Source organism: Rattus norvegicus, chromosome 3, assembly GCF_021556685.1.
Source record: "Rattus norvegicus strain SHRSP/BbbUtx chromosome 3, alternate assembly SHRSP_T2T, whole genome shotgun sequence".
Lineage (NCBI taxonomy): Eukaryota > Metazoa > Chordata > Mammalia > Rodentia > Muridae > Rattus > Rattus norvegicus.
Genome location: NC_141536.1, coordinates 46,518,379 through 46,538,425, shown reverse-complemented (window position 1 = coordinate 46,538,425; position 20,047 = coordinate 46,518,379). Strand labels below are relative to the sequence as shown.

General features: G+C 38.3%; 1 protein-coding gene across 1 annotated transcript in view; it reads left to right on the top strand.

Annotated features, from left to right (window-relative positions):
* Kcnh7 (potassium voltage-gated channel subfamily H member 7) overlaps positions 1–18,725 on the top strand; it is a 479,251-nt gene extending 460,526 nt beyond the window's left edge. Inside the window, 4 exon segments of the mRNA NM_131912.1 lie at positions 286–549; positions 5,879–6,047; positions 14,747–14,939; positions 18,422–18,725. Of these exon segments, the coding sequence (NP_571987.1) occupies positions 286–549; positions 5,879–6,047; positions 14,747–14,939; positions 18,422–18,688 (893 nt within the window). The 3' untranslated portion in view covers positions 18,689–18,725.
* The last annotated feature ends 1,322 nt before the right edge of the window (positions 18,726–20,047 follow it).

Genomic DNA, 20,047 nt, shown 5'->3' with positions numbered 1-20,047 from the left:
CCCCAGTCGTTCCATTTCCTCAAGTGATGATAAGCCTCATTCTAAGACTAAAAATTGTAATTTATATCGCTTCTCTACTACATAAACTCGTTCTCGCTTGTCTGCTTTAAAATTTGAAATGAGTGATTTACTTCATGAAGATAATCTAATAACTCTTGAATTTAGAAGTCTCCGCGTGACATTTTTCCCACCGGTGAAAGGTAGTTTACTTTATAGCCACGTAGTTTAATGTGCACAGAGCCCCAGGTTTGGTTATTTACTATGAAAATAAACTTCCTTTGGCAGATTTTAGCAAAGAAAACAGTGCAAATGACGCTGACGATTCCACAGATACAATAAGACGTTATCAGAGTTCCAAGAAGCACTTCGAAGAGAAGAAAAGCAGATCGTCTTCCTTTATCTCCTCCATCGATGATGAGCAAAAGCCACTCTTCCTGGGAACAGTAGATTCCACTCCAAGAATGGTGAAAGCAAGCAGGCACCATGGTGAAGAAGCAGCGCCCCCCTCAGGAAGAATTCACACAGATAAAAGGAGTCACTCCTGCAAAGGTACGAGCATCAGTGGGCTCTCATCATTGTGGGGTGGGAAAGGGTTGCTTTTCGAAACCATGAACTGCACAAGCCCAGGTTCTTCTAACCCTTTCTATCCATGAAATGTTCTAAAAATCTTCAGGCTCGACATCATGACTCAACTGTCTGCATAATTTTACATCGTTCCCCAAAAACTTTTAGTTTAGAAATTTTTTCATTTGATTGATTGATTGATGATTGATTGATTGATTTTGCTTGGTTGGTTGGTTGCTTAGTTTTTGTTGTTGCTTTGGTTTGGTTTGGTTTGAGTTTTTTGTTTGTTTTTTTTTTTTCATTTGTTTGTTTTTATGGCCAACCAGACTTCGTGTAAGACTAAGCACAATGCTATGGGCAACTTATTGAATCCATCTGATTACAGGAAGAGAGGATCCGAGGCCATTTACTAACGGTTAGCAAGTCAGGGTTTTTGGTTGATCGGTTTAGTTTTGGTTTTTCAAGACAGGGATTCTCTGTATAGCCCTGACTCTCCTGGAACTCACTTTGTAAACCAGGATGGCCCTTGAACTCCTGAAGATCTGCCCGCCTCTGCCTCCCCAGTGCTGGGATTAAAATTTGTGAGTCCCCACCACCACCATGCAAAAAGGGAAACTTGCATATGCACCTCTCCACCAATTTCTTAACTTTAGCTGGATAACATTACACTGTGAAAGCTCCGTCCAATTAGTGCTGTAAATCAAGCAGTGTTGCATTTTACTGAGAATTATAAGGAAGAGGAATGTCTTGAAGTAAAATATAGTCTTGCAAACATTCTCATTTCACATTTCTCATGAAGAGAATAACCGAGGGTACAAGTTTTTTTGTAGAAAATACACAAAAGCTGAGCAATATGCTTGATTTTTCAGATTTCATGTAAAGGAGAGAAAAATAAGAATACTTTAAACTGCTTCTTGGAAGAACAATTAGAAAATTGTACCAGATTGATACTATTTAATCTAAATATCTATATATCTATATGTCTATATATCTATATATCTATATATCTATATATCTAGCCACATCATTCTATTTAAGTGAACCTAGTGATGTGGGTCAGAAGGCCTGGATTCTAAAAACAACTTTGCCACCCTTTATGACCTTGAGTAAAGTATTAGGCCAACCTCGGGACCCATGTTATGCATCTTTAAGAAAAAATAATGTCATCTAACCAACTGATTATGATTACTAAACAATATAACCTGTAACTAAATTTTCTAGAATCAAATCTTAAGCTTTATTTAATATTTTCTACTAGGTCTTATTTTCCGACTCTTTACTTATTTAATTTACATGTGAAAATTAAGTGAGCATCACACAGAACTGGAGAGATGGCTTAGTGTTTAATAATATCTGCTGCTCTTGCAGGGGAGCTGGACTTGGTTCTAAGCTCCTAGGTCCATTTAGGGCTACACAAATGGATGGAAATGTAGTTCCAGGGGTCTAATGACCTCTTCTTGCTTATACATGCACATGGTACACATACATATATGCTTACAAATAAATACCACACACATATATGCTTACAATACCACACACATATATGCTTATAAATAAAAATAAATATATATCTTTAAAGACAGTGTCACAAAACATCAAAAAGATTATAACAAACATGAAGAACACCAGAATGTTTTGCTTGGGAAGATGGAAAAGTATAACACTGAGAGGCTAAGTACTAGCTATCACCACCACTTCATGGGAATATTAAACAACAAAATGTCGTTGAGTACCAAATGGTTAGGTACCAGAGCTCCTGGCCCTATCGTGTCACATCAGCCTGTCATGACTTTACATGGCAATAAGCTAAGAATACATGCACATGTCCGCTAGACAACCTAAAATCTTGATGAAGTGCATGGAAATAGTACCTCATTCATCACAGTGGAAGAATAGAATATTAGATGTGATTATCAAATACCTCGTTTTAGTTATTTATGAAAATGGATTCTGGGTAGTACTAAAAATAGAAACAGGTTGTATCCTGGAAGTCAAAGTTCTGAAAAACTGACTGAACAATATCTGCTATGTGCAAAATTATTCGAGGATGATTTTTGTAAAACCATGTTTTCTTCTTAAATATTAGGCTCTCAAGTGACAAGTCATTAAAGATATTTTTTGAGATTTTTGACTTTATAATGATTCTCCCTGACAGTGAATTCAAATGCCCTTCATTTTATAAATCTCACTTCTTCCAACTTTTAATTAACTCTTCCCTCTGCCCAACAAATTACATTTTCAAATGATTTTAGCATCTCCAAATAGCCGTGTTTTCAAAAATGTATAAAGTAATCCGCATTCAAGTCATGAATAATTATCTTGATAATGCGCAGCTAAATATGCATGTCTAGCGACAAAGGAAATGAACAACCTAAAGCTTCAGCCAAGATGACATGCGTTAACATGGCTAATCATTATAATTAACCAATGAGGAATTTAAAAACTTAATTCACGCAAAGATCAATCCCCAGTACCAAAGTGCAATACCATATAATAATGATGAACTCCAATATGCAAGTATAGAGATAGATATGGGCATAGATATAGTTACTGCAGGCACTGGACTCTAACAGTCTAGTTTCATTATCAATAGGCACCTTCACTCCCTTGTATTCTGGCACTTGTCACCCCAAAGAAGGACTCATTTAAGCAAAACTTAAAACAGAGGAAAAATTAACATGACTTTGGCCTTCCTGATGCTGAGGTCAAATGTATACCGTGGTGAAATCGTGAACCCTGAAAATGAAGGTTTACCCTCTGTTCATCCATTTGCAGAAAAGTGTCTTGCAACTATAGCAACATTTTCCAAGGCAACCAAGTGCAGATACTGTCTGAGCTATTTTTAGAAGGTGTCTACAAGGATGCTCATTTGATTACGACGACTAACCAGGGTTTCTCTCTCTTTGAACTCTTTATTTCTCATTCCACCATTAACACAAGTTAATCACACATCTCTAGATTTCAATTAAAAATTAAATTATAATCAAGGAAGCCTAGGTCTCACAGTACACGTTTTATTCATCTCTGCTAAGATAATCTGTTTCTTCTTAAGGGTCAAAGAAAAAAGTGCTATTCTTCATAATTTATCGCATGCGATTCGTGGCATTTAAAAAAAATCAATGTGTTACATGATCATGAAATGAGGGAACTGTTAAGCAGAGGCAGCAGTTCAATGAGGTTTCGGGCACAAAGCTCATGAGGATGTTACATCCCTTTCAATGCTGTCAGTTCTCGCTCTCTCTAAAGAAGTGCTCCTGTATGAAATGGAAATTAGAAAACAAACTGGGGACGGTCCCTGGCATCAGTCAGCTCATTGTGCATGCCCTACACGCTGACATCACCAACACAGAGTAGAGAATCTAGTTTACTAAGACACTATGCTGGGCCCTTGCATTGCAAATTGGTCCAAATGTCTATAAATAAGAAATAACACTTCTCTGGAAATCTGCAATTTCACTTTTCACTTCTGTATTCTCATTTCTCCCTGTCTGATAAAATGTAAAAAAAAATAATAATAAAAAATAAAATAAAATAAAAAACAAAAAAAACAAAACATACTCTATCACCAAATACCAAGATCCTGCCCCGACTAAAGTGCCATAATCAGGAGCCTTCTCTGGATGTCACAGGGAAGTCTCTGAGGTCTGTTAGCCATTCTACAAAACAAGGAACCTGGCCTTGGTTTCCCCATGCTGTCCTTGGTTATGATCATTTCTTCTTTATATCCACCCCTGTTGAGATAGAAATAAAAAGCTCATCGTTAGAGACATTTTTATGCATTTAATGATAAAAGATAGGGAGCGAAAACCCTTGGAAGAGAACATATTTTTTGTCACCTGCCTAGAAAAGGGGTGTACAACACATCCCCCATTGTGCCTTCAGAGAAGCCGTGGAAAGGAAGTCCCACTACTCTGTTTCCTATTTCTAGGATCATAGCTAATCCTGCCCAAATTTAGTTACTTTCCATCCAGTTTTTTTTTTAAATCGCTAAGGCTGTAAATTCCATATCTTTATGTTATAACTTTCTTTGCCATTTAATCATAGCTACCTGTCAAGACTTTCTTTCAAAATGTCTATCAAAACCCAATCACGTTCTATAACGCAAAGCTACTTCTGTGGAAAAGCTAAGATCCATCTGAGGTGTCTTTTTCCTGCCCCCAGCCCTCCCATGACAAATTTGCTCTTTTTTTTTAATCTCTGAGATAACCTCCTGAATCCAGTAAACTATCTTTATTCATTTTGTAGAAGAAAGTGGGTTTGGAGCACTCAAAGTATGGACAAAAATGAGGAAGACAGTAGTATACATTCACCTCTAAATACCAACAGCATGAAAATAGGGAATTTTAGGAGAAACGATTCAAAAAATATAACATGTTTTATTTATATATATATATACATATATTTATATGTATGTGGATATATATATATACATATATATATATATGTTATATAACAAATGGTCACAATCCTTCTCTATTGCCTTCATCAAAGTCACACAGAGCCTGGGTCTTCAATTCCTCCATGATTAGCAGAGTCCAAATCTGAGCACCTGGCACAGCAGAAGAGTGGAATTGAACACTTAGGTGGGTTTTTTAAAGTATATTAACATAAAATATTAATAATAAAAGACTCACCAAAAGAAAACTCTAGAAAACAACATGACTGTATTCAATACAGTGCAAGAAGCCCTTTAATAAAGAACTTGAAAGCGGGGAATAGCAGCAGCAGACCTTTACGACTTCTCATGTCTGAGGGACAGTGGCTCCTTGCTGCAGCACCAGCCTGTGGTGGCCTAAGAAAACACCCTGAAGACCTACACTTCCCTCTCGACCTGTAATCTGAGCCACAATATGTGAAAATTTCATATGAGTAGGGGGTCCTAACAATCTTACATTTTAGGTAAATTGTTGCAAACAAAACTTGCTATTTTCTTCCAAAATGTAGAAAATCACAGCTATTTGGGTCAGTTTGAGTTTGTTCATCGTGTCTTCTCAGCACTAACAACAAAGAAAGAAAGGAAGACAGACAGACAGACATACAGACAGACAAAGGAAAATATTATAACCAAGTCTAACGACTGGTTATAAAATGTGAATCTTATGAAAATAGATGGGGGAGATAAGACTGCCTCTTAAGGTGAAGGTTCTGTTAGTGATTGGAAATGGAGGTCATCGTGTCTTTGAAACCCTTCGGTTCTTTCTCTCTGTCTTGGATGATGCCTGCAGATCCTTCCAGCCTGCCTTGCAGGTGTCTTTGTATTACTAAGGAGCTTCTGAGGAAGCTGACACACCTTGCTCTTTGCTCTTTCCCACAGATATCACTGACACACACAGCTGGGAAAGAGAGCATGCCCGGGCTCAGCCTGAAGAATGCAGTCCCTCCGGACTTCAGAGAGCTGCCTGGGGCATCTCTGAGACCGAAAGCGACCTCACCTATGGGGAAGTGGAGCAGAGGTTAGATTTGCTTCAAGAGCAACTTAACAGGTAAATCAGTGGTGGAAGAATTTATTCATGTATACTTTGAACCGTATCAAAGAAGATTAAATTCAGGATACTTGTGTCACTGAGCAGCCTACATTTGCTTACCGTTCCATTTGTATGTCATCTGAATCTTAAAAACTCCTTCAGGCCCTCAAAATAATTTACATTTCACTTTTTCACTGACAGCCTCCTCCTTTTAATCTGTGTGTCCTATTTACTTGTTTCTCCTGAATTAGTCCTGTGCTGTGACATTAAAAAAAAAAGAGAGAGAGAGAGAATGGTTACTCAGCAACTTTTCAAAAATGTTAATATTTTAAAAACCTGACAGGTAAAAGATGCGAGCCCCGCTTTTCCCCTTTTCCTTTCATCTAGACGATATAATGTGAAGAGCAGTTTCGGTTTGGGGAAAGAAGCAGCACTTTATTCAAGTCTGTATTGACTCACTTAAAGTTAAATTGGTCAAAAAACATCCAGAAAAGACAAGCAAGTCTCTGAGATCTGAGCCTGATTGAACTACATAGCAAGTTCCAGACAAGCCAAGGCTACGTAGGGAGACCGTGCCTCAAAAGAAAACGTTAGAAAAATAAAACCCTGGTGGCTGCCCTGTGCTTATTTAGAAATTAGTTTCATGCAGTGATGACCTTCAGTTGCAGTGTAAAATAAGGCATCTCAAAGGCCACAGCGGATTTATGAAAGAGAGGCAGAAGCGGTAATTCATACATTTCCTGCTAGCGTGGCCAAAAAGCATGCTATCTGAACCCTCATTGGACAACTTTCTCCTCTCTGACACATCCTTCTTCCCTGTCTGTAATATGGACATAAGAATCAGAGGACCCATAGACCAAAACTCAACTTCCGTATAAATGATATCTGCTGGCCCTGTCCTAGAGAGGCAAGGCCTGGAATACCGTGCTGTAGCCATTGCTCCTCAGACAGCCTCTACAACAGTCACAGGATTTGGTAGGCTTTTAAAGACAAAGCACATGAGAAGCCATAATAAACAAACAAACAAACAAAAGCATCAAGTGTAACTAAGTTAGTTTAATTTGGGGAGAAAGTTAGCAGCCCTGGGCTGCCAGGATTGTAAGTTCATCCCTTTCATAACTGTCCATCTTCCTTGTTACATCCAATGTGTGTGTGTGTGAGTGTTGCTGTCTCCAAACTACTCATCTATTCTCAAAATATTTGAGGTTTTATCCATATAAATAAATGATTTGTTTATAAAATGGTCTGAATGTGGCATGCTCCCACCCTAGGCTTATTCGTTAAACCTGATTCCCCAGCAAGTGATCCTGTGTCCTAGATTGTACAACTTTTACAAAGGAAAGCTTAGCTGGAAGAAGGAGATCACTGTGGGCAGCTGTGAAATTTATAGCTCAACATACTTTCTGACCTATCGTTGCTTCCTGGTCTACCCAGATGTAAGCAAGCAGCTTCTTGCTCCTGCTGTCACAGCTGAGAGACATACTTACTGCCGTGCCTTCTGGGCTGGTTTGAATAGGAATGGCCCACATAGGTTCATGTGTTTGAATGCCTGGTCCATAGGGAGTAGGACCACTAAGAGGCATGGCCTTGTTGCAGTAGGCGTGGCCTTATTGGAGGAAGTATGTCACTGTGGGGTTGGGCTTTGAGGTCTTATGCTCTAGCTACACCCAGTGTAGCACAGGGTCTGCTTCTGCTCCCTGTGGATCAAGATGTAGACCTCCCAATTCCTTCTCCAGCACAATGTCTGCTTGCAGGCTGCCCTATTTCCTGCATGATGATAACGGACTGAACCTCTGAAACTGTAAGCCAACCCCAATTAAATATTTTCCTTTATAAGAATTGCTGTGGTCACAGTGTCTCTTAGCAGCCATAAAACCTCAAGTAAGACACCTTCCTTTCCATGATAGACTGTAAGCACAAACTCTGAGCCATATAAACCTCCAATCCTGCAAGGTGCTTCTTGTCAGGTATTAGATCATAGCCATGAAAATTAGATAATATAATTTACTTATTATCTATGCTTCATTCTACTTCTTTAGTTTATGCTGGTAGTGGCAGTAGAATGTCGCTCTTCTTGGGAAAGAGTGTAAGTAAATTATAGAGAGAGCAGTGATTTAATTAACACAATAAATACCAATGTAGTGCACAGAATTTGTTAGCCTAGGACAATGATTCTCAACCTGTGGGTCGCAACCCCATAGGGGTCACATGTCAGCTATCCTGCATACATTACATTTCATAATAGTATCAAAATAACAGTAGTGAAGGACAACAAAACAATTTATGTTTGGGGATCACTACAACATGTAGCATTAGGAAGGTTGAGAACCATTGTTCTAGGTAAATCTAAACTATGCTCACTAAACTATTCATGACTTACTAAATGAAGTCATGTAAACATTCCTAGAATCACGTTTTTCATACCTATCAGCTACATTGGTTCTTTTTTTACAGTCATAGCCTAATATCCACAAAAGATTGGTTCCAAGATATCTCTTAGGGACCAAAACCCATGTATGTTCAACATTTTATAAAAATTAAAACCATTTACATGCAACTTACACAGAATCCTCCTGCACACTTTAAATCAGTTTTACATAAACACAAAGCATGATACAATGTTAATGCTAAGTCTGGAATTGTTAGGCTGCATTGTTTAATGAATAGTAATAAGAAAACATCTCTACATGTCTAGTACATGTACAAATTCTTCTAGATGAAGAACTTCAAAGTAAAGTCTATTTGAACATAGAGACCACACATGCTGTATAAAAATAGAACGTAAGGGCTGGGGAAAAAATAGAATGTGTATGTGCAGCCTAGGTAGTGGTTAATCATCTCACTTTATCTGTTTTACTGGCATTCTCTTGCTTCATATAAACACCTAGGTTTGCACCAGTCTTTAAGATTTACAAAAAAAAAAAAAAAACATTGTGTCCAGTGTTTTTATTGTCTAGTCATTAATATCAAAAATATTTATAAGTTATATAAAATTGTTTTCTATGTGTCCTAGAACTGAAAGTAGAAACTTCTAAGTATATATGGCAAGAACACATTTGAATTTAACTACTTATTAGTAATAATAGATTGTTTTGTTATATTAGCATATTTTACATATTTTCCACTGATAAAGATAGAGCTAAATATGTTTTGACACGCTCCCGCATCTGGAGTGCTTTCTAAGCATGTTTTAGATTGCTATCACAATTAGTAGTTCTTCTTGACTAATTTTTCAATTATCTCTGGTATCTTCACAAATGTTTTATGTTACAAGTCACCTTGTCCAATTTTAAAGATCAAAATGTGACATTTGTATTGAACTCCACCTTCAACAGCTTCTCTTTTCTAACTTGTTCCTCAAAGTAAAACATATAGGAAACAAAACTGAAAAGTCTAATATAGACTACTGTCTTCTGAGAGTACAATTTACCCTGGTTGGCACTCATTCAAATGTAGATCTATGAACTCTTACATTGTTGTCCATTCCAAATATAAACATTAAATCTAAAATTTAATCAATTACTTTGAGCAGCCTTTGTTGCAACCTCATTTTCCCAGCATTGATGGCCAATTAAGCTGCATGTAAGTTTAAAGGTTTACATAAGTGTTTTTATATATTTATATGGTGGGCCTAGATATATACATAGGTGGAGAAATTACAAATGCTTGATCACACAGCAGAGCTTCTCAAGTCTCAGCATGTACTCCTTTCACTGGTAAGTTAGAGGAGTGTAGATTGCAAGGCTGCCAGCAGTAGTCTATGTTGCTAGACTAAGGATCACAGATATGATGACCTAAGACTTGTAAAAGTTGTCAATGGCCTTTTCATTGCCGAACCCGCAAAGCAATGTGTCTGCTGCCTGTCACTCTCATGATATTGAGTGCTGCTGCATTTACTGTTACAATTCATCATCCATGTCCTTCACTTTCTTGTTTTAGTGTTTGTATGGTGTGTGCACATGCACATACAACTGTTATGATTATGTATATATGTGTGCATGTGTAGAGGTCAAAGTTGACGCTAAATGTCCTTCCTGATTATTTTCTATGTATTCACTCGAAGTGTCTCAGCTGAACTCAGAGCTTGTCAGTTGGCTCCCATAGCTATCCAGACTTCTCTCAGAATCTCTCTTCTCTGCCTCTCAAATGTTGACATTAAAGATGGTAGCCATATATGCCCAACTTTTCATGTGGGTTCTAGGATTCCAAACTCTGATGCTTACACATGTCCTGACAATAATGAGATCACATTCAATTATTAATATCATAGTATCAAAGTGTTCCCATCTCTCCTTCCTACCTTAAGACAAATCTGATTGATAACAGCTCTTTGAGTAAAACTATTCTTTTTCTTTCCACAACTTTATCAATAAGGCAAAAAATCAAACAAAAAACCCTAAAACTGTGTTATTTTGCATTTTAAAAATAAAGGAAAAGTAGAATTTCTGTTTACCTCCCTGTAATTCTTTCCAAGTACTTTAGTCTCAGAAGAATCTATTCTAATTCAGCAAACAGAACTGACCATAGCATAAGTTACACAATGCAAAAACACTTACTACCATGCCCTCTTTTGCTTATGTGCCCAATACAAATATTAATCACCTAGTTCACTTTTAAGATCTTGAAAAAATATATATATAATACTTATCTATTTAGAAATAGTATATGTATAATATATACTTATGTATATGCATAACACAATATACATATATGTATATAGCAACTATTAATGAACAAAGGGACCATGAATTTGAAAGAAAGTAAGAAGGGATATATGGCAAGGTTTGGAGGGGGAAGGGCAAGGCAAAATGATGTAATTATATTATAATCACAAAATAATAAAAGAAATAATTTTGAAAAGTGTTAAAAATAACTTAGGAAAGGAGACTAAGACTCTCAGCTTCATCAAGCCTTAGAAAGGGTACTACAAGGTACAGTGTTCACAGGACATTGTGGTCTGGGTCTTCAAGGTAGAAAACTGGTTTGGTTTTCCCAGGCTATAACAAATAATGCTAGAAGAGCAACTTCAAAGGAGGGAAGCTTTATATTGGTTCCTGATTTCAGATGTTGTCTTCTGTGATTAGTTGGGCTGTGGTGAAGGAAAACATGGTGTGTACAGTTGCTTGTCTGACGGCACCCCTCATAGGACACAAAGAATACCAGAAAAGTGCCTGAGACTCCATACAGCCCCCAAGGACACACTCTCTAGGATGAAAGTTTCTATTGCTTCCCAGTAGGACCATCAAATCACAGGCCTACCTGTGGATTAATGCAGTGGTTAAATCATTTCCATGACTGGAATAACCTGCCTAGAATAGGCACGATTTATATCTAAACCATAAAAGAAAAAAAAAGTGTGGTAAATTCCTGACATAATAAACTGATGGGCAAAGACAGGTGAGACTGCTATAGGAATGTTTGATTATGTTTTATTAGAAAGCTGTTCAGATGAGTTGATTTGTAGATATTTCTGTGCTGATAAACCTTGCTCTTAGTCTCAATTTTCTTAGGCAAAATTTCCATGCAACAAATAGCTAAGCCAAGCTGATAGCGGCGGTCTGTAGTCTTACCTAAGTACAATTAACACGAATAGTCTCCAGTCTCACTCTCTGTCGGCCATTTTGCCTGACATGATGTTCTCACAGCAGCAGACTGCAATTACCAGGCATATGGGTGCTGAAGACCTACCTTCCTGTGAATGGGTCTACAACATTATTTAAATAAAATCTATTATTAGGAGATTCTTTTTCTCTCAGACACTGCTTCTGTTTAACAAAAACTTTTCGGGACTCAGAAATATCATCACCCTGAATCCAACTTGTCAGTGGAACTTTTATTCCGTAATCCATAGCTAAGTCATTTTACAGTTACGGGGTTTCTTGGCAACGGTAGCACAGAGCATCCTATAATTCATCCACCATTTAGATGTTGCCATTGATAGGATAAGCTCGCACAAATACTCATGAAGACACTTGAATTTAGTATTTCAGGGCTAGGGGACATAGAAACAGTTATGGGGCGCTTACCAAAGACAACCATTCAAACACAGTGCATAGCCAATTGAAGAACTGCTATTCCAGCCTGCTAGGACCACACCCAAGTGTTTGCAGGACCTGGATGTGGTCCCTGGTGTCCATAACACAGGTTTTTAAAAGGCAGAAACCATGACCAGGTCTCTTGCTCAGCAGCTGCAGGGAGCTTTGCGGTTTAGCCAAAGTCAAGACAAGTTAGCTAGTACATCCTGACCTTGCCTTCCTAGAATAGAGTCAGGTAGATTTCCATGTGATTTTCCATCAAAGAGATCAAATTCTAGTTAAAATGTAAATGGCCTCAGCAAGAATATTAAAGAGAGGAACCTTTGCACTGCCTTGCCCCATCACAAAAAAATTCTGACTGACTTAAATGAGAGAAGAATTTTTGGTGCAGATAAAATTTGAGTGGAATCTTAAAGCATAAAATGAAAATGTGTTTCATAAAAATCAAATAATATTGTTTATTTTATTTAACTTATACCTCAATTACATTACACATCAACTGTTGATACCTGCATTTTTTCCATTTTCAGTGTGCAGCAGTGACCTTTATATGACACAATCAGATATGTTTTATAAGCGATTAGTATGAGGAATACGAATGCACTCTCCAGTTATATTTACCAATGAAAAGAAAAATCTATAATATATTGTAATTGAAAAAGAATGTTTCTTATTGTTAATGTTAATATTAAAAGGCAAAAAGTGCCTTGTGCCTGGCACACCTGTAAACCCATAGTTCCAGACATTTGAGGAGAAGTAAATGTAGACTAGACTGGCCTCCCTACACAGAAAGGTATTTCTCAAAATTAAAGTGAAAAATCATATATAGCTTCGCTAATGTATTCCAGATTTTTATTCTCTTTAAAATCAAAGCTAATTTCTACAACTATGTATATTTGATTGAGAAAATGACTCTAAATTTTACTGTTCTCTCTCTCTCTTAACTCAGTGCTAAGTCACAAGCACAAATATGATAATTCAAAGAACTTTATAAAATGCATATGGTTCAAATTTTGTTCTTACACCCACAAAATCCCTTATCTTAAGCTGTCCACACAGGGGAATCAAACTACATGGAGGGTTTCAGCACCAGATGTATATGAGGGGGCTCAGTAAAGTAACTGCTGACATGAGTCTCTGTGGTATTATTTTCTTTTAGAGACACAAACAGACAGAAGCCTCTGGAAAAGTCCAGAGCAGCATATTGGATGGGGGTAGGGGGAAGAGCAGGAGGCAGAGTATACAGAAAGCATAGTGAGAGTGCTAAGAGGACCAGAGAACACAGGCGGATGAAGTATTGAGCATTGTTGGGTTAGATGCAGGATAAGTATCTGGAGGAAGGAACACTAAGGAACTGGAAGGAGCTGAAATAAGCTAAAAGGCTAGCATGCACTTTAAGATATACACAAAGTGAGGAGAGATTGAGGTAGGCTGGAGGCTACCTTGGTAAGCTGGAAAGTGCCAGAGGTATCTGTTAATTATCTCTAAGTCCCTTTTGTTGGAGGGAAGGGAAATGACTCCTTCTGGCCAGTGGGAACTGGTTTCACAAGTTCCTGAGGAATGCAGCCTTTTCTCCAACAGCCAGAAATCCCAAGTCCAGTTTGAGCTCATTTCTGGATATTTGGACAGACTTTGGAGTTTGAGGATTTGGAGTTTCCTTTGGGACTCGGCACACACCATGCGTTTTGCCATATTTCTCTAGAATTTTATTTTAAAATGAGTGGTTTAACAACGTGTGAGCTTTGGGAAAAGCAATAGTTGTTTATACATGGTGCAGGCCAAATGGGTCACAGAGGCAAGTAAACATTAAGTTTACTCTGTCTTAAAAATACCAAAGCTCTGGGCCACAGACAGGAAAGGAATTTAATGTTCAACAGCATTAAATGTTAGAAAGGGGGAGGAGGAGTTCGAAAGTACCGTGACCAAAGCAACCTGAGGAGGAAAGAATTTATTAGACCTAAACTTACATATCACAGAAGTCATCAAAAGAAGTCAGGACAGAAACCCAAACAGTGCAGGAACTTGAATGCAGAGGCCATGGAGGTGTGCTGCTTACTGACTTGCTCCCCATGGCTTGCTTACTCATAAAGTCCAGGACTACCAGAGATGGCACCACCCACAACAGACTGGGTCCTCCCACACTGATCACTAAATAAGAAAAGCCCTACAGTCTTCTCAGTCAAAGTTCCCTTCTTTCGCATTAGCTGTAGTTTGTGTGTAAGGATGACACAAGATTAGCCAGCACAGAGTGAAAATACAAATTTTTGTAAGATGCTTTCCTGAGACTTTGTAATCATAAAGAAACATGTTTCTGAGTTCATCTTTGAAGGAGGGGAAAAAAACAGTTCACAGTCTTTAGAGAACACCTAATCAAAATCAAATGATGAAGATTACAATATTTCAAACGTATTTTATAAGTTAAAATCAATAACATTTTGTACAGATAAAGCTTATTGTATGTACTCTTTTTTCGGTAAGTACCTGCATAGGAAATTGATGGTCTGTATCAGAGTAATTGATTCTACAGAAAGAGTCAAGTTGGGGAGTCTCTGTCCCTCCCTCTTTCCGGTTTACAGCACTCCTTGTATGTAGTTCTGTTTGTTGGCACTGCTGATACTGTCTGGGATATTTTTACAGGTCAGGACTATTCAAAACTATCTTTCCCTTTTCTGTATCTTGCAGACTTGAATCCCAAATGACAACGGACATCCAGGCCATCTTACAGCTCCTGCAGAAACAAACCACCGTAGTCCCTCCAGCCTACAGCATGGTGACCGCAGGAGCAGAGTACCAGAGGCCCATCCTCCGTCTGCTGAGAACCAGTCACCCTAGAGCATCCATTAAGACAGACCGGAGCTTCAGCCCCTCCTCACAAGTGAGTGTAGACAATATAAAACTGACCATGACTCTTTAAGCATATCTCCAGGGATCACTGAGTAAGAATCACTTGTGGAAAACATCTGTTGGTGCTCAAGGGTTTCTGTAACTTGAGCTTATGTTTGTATACCGTGCCCTTAAAAGTTGTGAACAACAGACTTTTTAAAATTATTTTATTTGTTTATATTTCAAATGTTGTTCCCCTTCCTGGTCTCCGCTCTGTGGACTCCCCTCTGCTGCTGCTCCTCTTCACCTCTAAGAGGGTGCTCCCACACCCACCCATTCCAGCTTCACCCCTCTAGCATCCTTCTTTATGGGGCAACAAGCCTTCACAAGACCAAGGTCCTCCCTTCCCCTTGATGCCAGATAAGGCCATCCTCTACTACATATGTGGGGAAGGGGGAGGGAGGCATGGGCCAACTCACATGTACTATTTGGTTGGTGATTTAGTACTCAGGAGCTTCTGAGGGATCCTATTAGTTGATATTGTTGTTCTTCCTATGGGGTTGCAATCCCCTTCAGCTCCTTTAGTCCTTCCCCTAACTCTTCCATTGGAGTCCCAGAGCTCAGTCCAGTGGTTGACTGTGAGTATCTGCATCTCTCTTAGTCAGGTGCTGGCAGAGCCTGTCAGAGGACAGCCATACCCGGCTCCTGTCGGCAAGCACTTCTTGACATCAGCAATAGTGTCAGGGTTTGGTGTTTGTGGATGGGGTGGATCCTAAAGTGGGACAGTCTCTGGATGGCCTTTCCCTCAGTCTCTGCTCCATTTTTGTCCCTGTGGTTCCTTTAGACAGGAACAATTCTGCGTTAACTTAGACAGGGAAGAAATAAAGAAATTAAAGACTTTCTAACATTTAATAAAAATAAAGACACAGCATACCCAAACTTATGGGACACAATGAAAATAGTGCTAAGAGGAAAATTCATACCACTAAGTGCCTTCATAAAGAAATTGGAGTGATCCTACACTAGCAACTTAAGAGCACATCTGAAAGCTCTAGAACCAATGGGAGCAACCATACCCAAGAGGAGTAGAAGGCAAGAAATCATCAAACTCAGAATTGAAATCAACCAATTAGAAACAAAGAGAACTATACAAAAAATCAACAAAACTGAGATGTGGTTCTTTCAGAAAATCAACAAGATAGACAAACCCTTAGTCAAACTAATTAAAGGGCAGAGAAACAGTATTCAAACTAACAAAATCAGAAATGAAAAGGGAGACATAACAACAGAAACTGAAAGAAACTAAAAAAAAAAAAAAGAAAAAATCAGATCCTACTACAAAAGCCTATATTCAATAAAACTGGAAATTTTAGACGAAATGGACAATTTTCTAGACAGATACCACATACCAAAGTTAACTCAGAATGAGATAAAATATCTAAACAGTCCCATTACCCCTAAGGAAATAGAAGCAGTTATTAGAAGTCTTCCGGGGCTGGGGATTTGGCTCAGTGGTAGAGCGCTTACCTAGGAAGCGCAAGGCCCTGGGTTCGGTCCCCAGCTCCAAAAAAAGAAAAAAAAAAAAAAAGAAGTCTTCCAACCAAAACAAACAAACAAACAAACAAACAAACCAGGGCCAGATGGTTTTAGTGCAGAATTCTATCAGACCTTCAAAGAAAACCTAATACCAATACTTCTCAAACTAGTCCACAAAATGGAAACAGAAGGAACACTATCTAAGTTGTTCATGAAGGCACTGATAACTAAACCACATAAAGACCCAACCAAAAAAAAGAGAGAGAGAGAGAGAACTTCAGACCAATTTCACTTGTGAAATATCAATGCAAAAATACTCAATAAAATTCTCACAAACAGAATCCGAGAACACATCAAAATGATCATCCATCATGATCAAGTAGTCTTCATCCTAAGGATGTAGGGATAGTTCAATATATGGAAATCCATGAACAACGAAATTCACTATATAAACAAACTCAAAGGGAAAAAAAACACATGATCATCTCATTAGATGCTGAAAAAGCCTTTGACAAAATTCAAAACCCCTTCATGTTAAAAATCTTGGAAAGATCAGGAATTCAAGGCCCATACCTTAACATAATAAAAACAATACACAGCAAACAACCAACATCAAGTTATGTGAGGAGAAACTTAAAGCAATCCCATTAAAATCAGGGACAAGACAAGGCTGCCCACTCTCTGCCTATTTATGCAATGTAGCACTCAAAGTTCTACCTAGAACAATTAGACAACAAAAGGGAGTCAATGGGATACAAATTGGAAAGGTGTATGCCCGTAGAGGCCAGAGGACAAACATCAGGTTTCTTTCTAGATAGTTCTCTGTCTTGTTTTTGAGACAGGTACATTATTATTTTTAAGACCACTCTCTCACTGAACCTACATCACTGACTTAGCTAGCTTGTCTATCCTGGCTGTCTAGCAATCTCCAGGGACCCTCTACCCGAATACCTCAGTGCAGGCATTACAGGTGCTTAACATCCAGTGTTTGACCATGTACTTGTGAGACAGTACCTTGCCCTACCCCTAAACATTAACATTTACTTAAAAGAAAAAGTTATTACTCAAGAACCAACCTATATAAATGGGTGTACTGTAAGGGTTTTAATGGTAAAGGATGGCTCTTTATGAATTTAAGAAGAAAATCAACAACACAAGTAGAGAGAAAAATCCTGTAACTTGCTATGGTACAAAAAAAAAAAAAAAAAAAAACAGCATAGGCCCTGGAGAAGAAGAGAGATGCTAGTGAACTGGACTAGAGCAATCAGACTGGCTAATGCATCTGTGCTCTACTCTTCATGTTATCACGCAAATGACAGTATAGGTAAGATAAGGCGTGTGAAGGACCCTTTATCCTGATTCTAAGCTTCTGATAGTGTCCCTTTCAGTTATTTATGCCTGGAGGGCAATCAAATGGAAGAAAGATTATTTCAATAAAAATCTGTAGACAATCTTGTGGAAATCACCCTGTGGAAATTAAGTGTAAAATATTCTAGAAAGTGAAACAATGGGATAACAGAGGTTAGCATGTCAGAAGAAAAATAATAACAACCCAAAATATAAAAGTTAATTTACCTCTGGTTTTGAATGGATGGGAAATACATGCAACTATATTTTGATTCTTTGTATGTAATTGTTTTAGATTACATTTCTGGTAAGAATGGTGATTTTATTTCCCTAATCTCTTTCCTTGTTAGATAAAACTAGTCACCAAGAGACATTTCTTAAACCAGTCTTATTTTTAATTAAAACCTATACAACTCAAAGTTGGATATTTAGAAAAAAAATCCTGAACTTTTAAATCTGGCTCGAGAGTGAAATTTTCTCTACCTGAGATAACAGATTAGGGAATGTCTTGACCATTTTAGGAGCTGTTGGCCAATACCCTTAGTTGCATACAATGACTGAGGAGAGAATGTACCTCTGGGTTATGCGAGCATAATTTTAATTCACGGTTGGAGTGGATTGTAAAAGTGCATTTTGTTATCCTTCCACCAGTGTCCTGAATTTCTCGACCTTGAAAAGTCCAAACTCAAATCCAAAGAATCACTGTCAAGCGGAAAGCGCCTGAACACAGCTTCAGAAGACAACTTGACTTCACTTTTAAAACAAGACAGTGATGCATCGTCAGAGCTTGACCCGCGGCAAAGAAAATCTTACCTTCATCCCATCCGGCATCCGTCTCTGCCAGACTCCTCCCTAAGCACTGTAGGGATCTTGGGTCTCCATAGGCATGTTTCTGATCCTGGTCTTCCAGGAAAGTAATTGTTTTGTACTATTTCTCCACATCCAATGTAAGTGCTTTTAATGGCTGTTTTCCCTTTTTGTATTTAAATCCTCTCTACTTGACTCAGGGGCTCACAAGGTACCATTATATGCAAAAGTACTGTATATTTTTCCTAAATTGAAGCTTGTAAGGTAAAGTTGAGCAGTTAGGATGTATATAGACATAAGAGCTTTTGGGTTCCAAACGTTAAAACTGCCAGCATCCCAAGGCACCTTGTTTTTTGAATTTTATTTTTCAAATCATGTGCATGTTAGGGAGCTCCAGTTTCTCTTGCATGGAGACTCCTATTGACCGCTTTTCCTGATCAGTGCTTCATTATGAAAATGCCTTCCAAGCAAATAAGAAACCGAGGAATGAAAGAGTGCATGAGTACAACTCAGATGACCCTCAACTCATGAAAGGTCAGGGGGAATAAAGAGAGGTTAGTCCCTTTGCAGAACAGACATCCTTCTGTACTGACATATTTAGAGTTAGTTACTTTCATTTCCTTTGATAATAAAACAAAAAAGATGCAAAGTGTGAGTTGTATACAGCAGTCAGAAAAGGAGCAAAATCCCAAAATACCAAAAGATATAGTACTTCCTTGGTAGACTTTTACAGGCACGGGTACATGAAAGACAGATAGAAATGGGTTTAGTAAACTTCAGGACACATGAAGAAAATCCATATGAGGTTGTAACAGGAACCCGGCCCTGGTTTCATGTCCTTAGAAGACCTTTGAAAAGAGCTACTCATTTTGGCGAGATGACAGCACAAAGCTTCCAAAGGTGAGGAAACCGTGGGAAGCAGTTGCCTGCAGCCTCTGGGCCAGTGAGCAGTCTGTCAGTAAGGAGGATCTAAACCCTGCTTTTAGGCAGGCCAGTGGGAGGAGAACAGAAAGATCTCGTGTGAATTTGGGTCCTACTTTTAGACAAATCGAGGAGGCACAGTGCTCCCCCAAGCTTGTCTTCAGCTAAATCATCATGAATATAGGATATCGGTGAGAGAGTAACATGGTCTCTCTAGTAAATTCTGCAGTAGCTGCTTTCACAGACTTCCTAAAATATTTACAGTCGTACATTTTTTTCTGAGGGCTTAAAGGGAAAATTATTTTGTGTGTTGGCCGCGGTCCTTAACCTGTCACTTACACAAAGGACATTCACAATTTCTTCATAATTTATATGCAATAACAATCTCGCATTTGATTAAATGGTAGGCACCCCCTTTTTTAATGTGCAATTTTCAGAGTATTTATGTTAACTAAACTCTTTAATTAAGAGTGGGTTGCTTCCTTGCTTTATTACCCCAGCTGTGGCAAATGGTGTTCATTGACCCACCTAGAAAATTCTTAAATTACT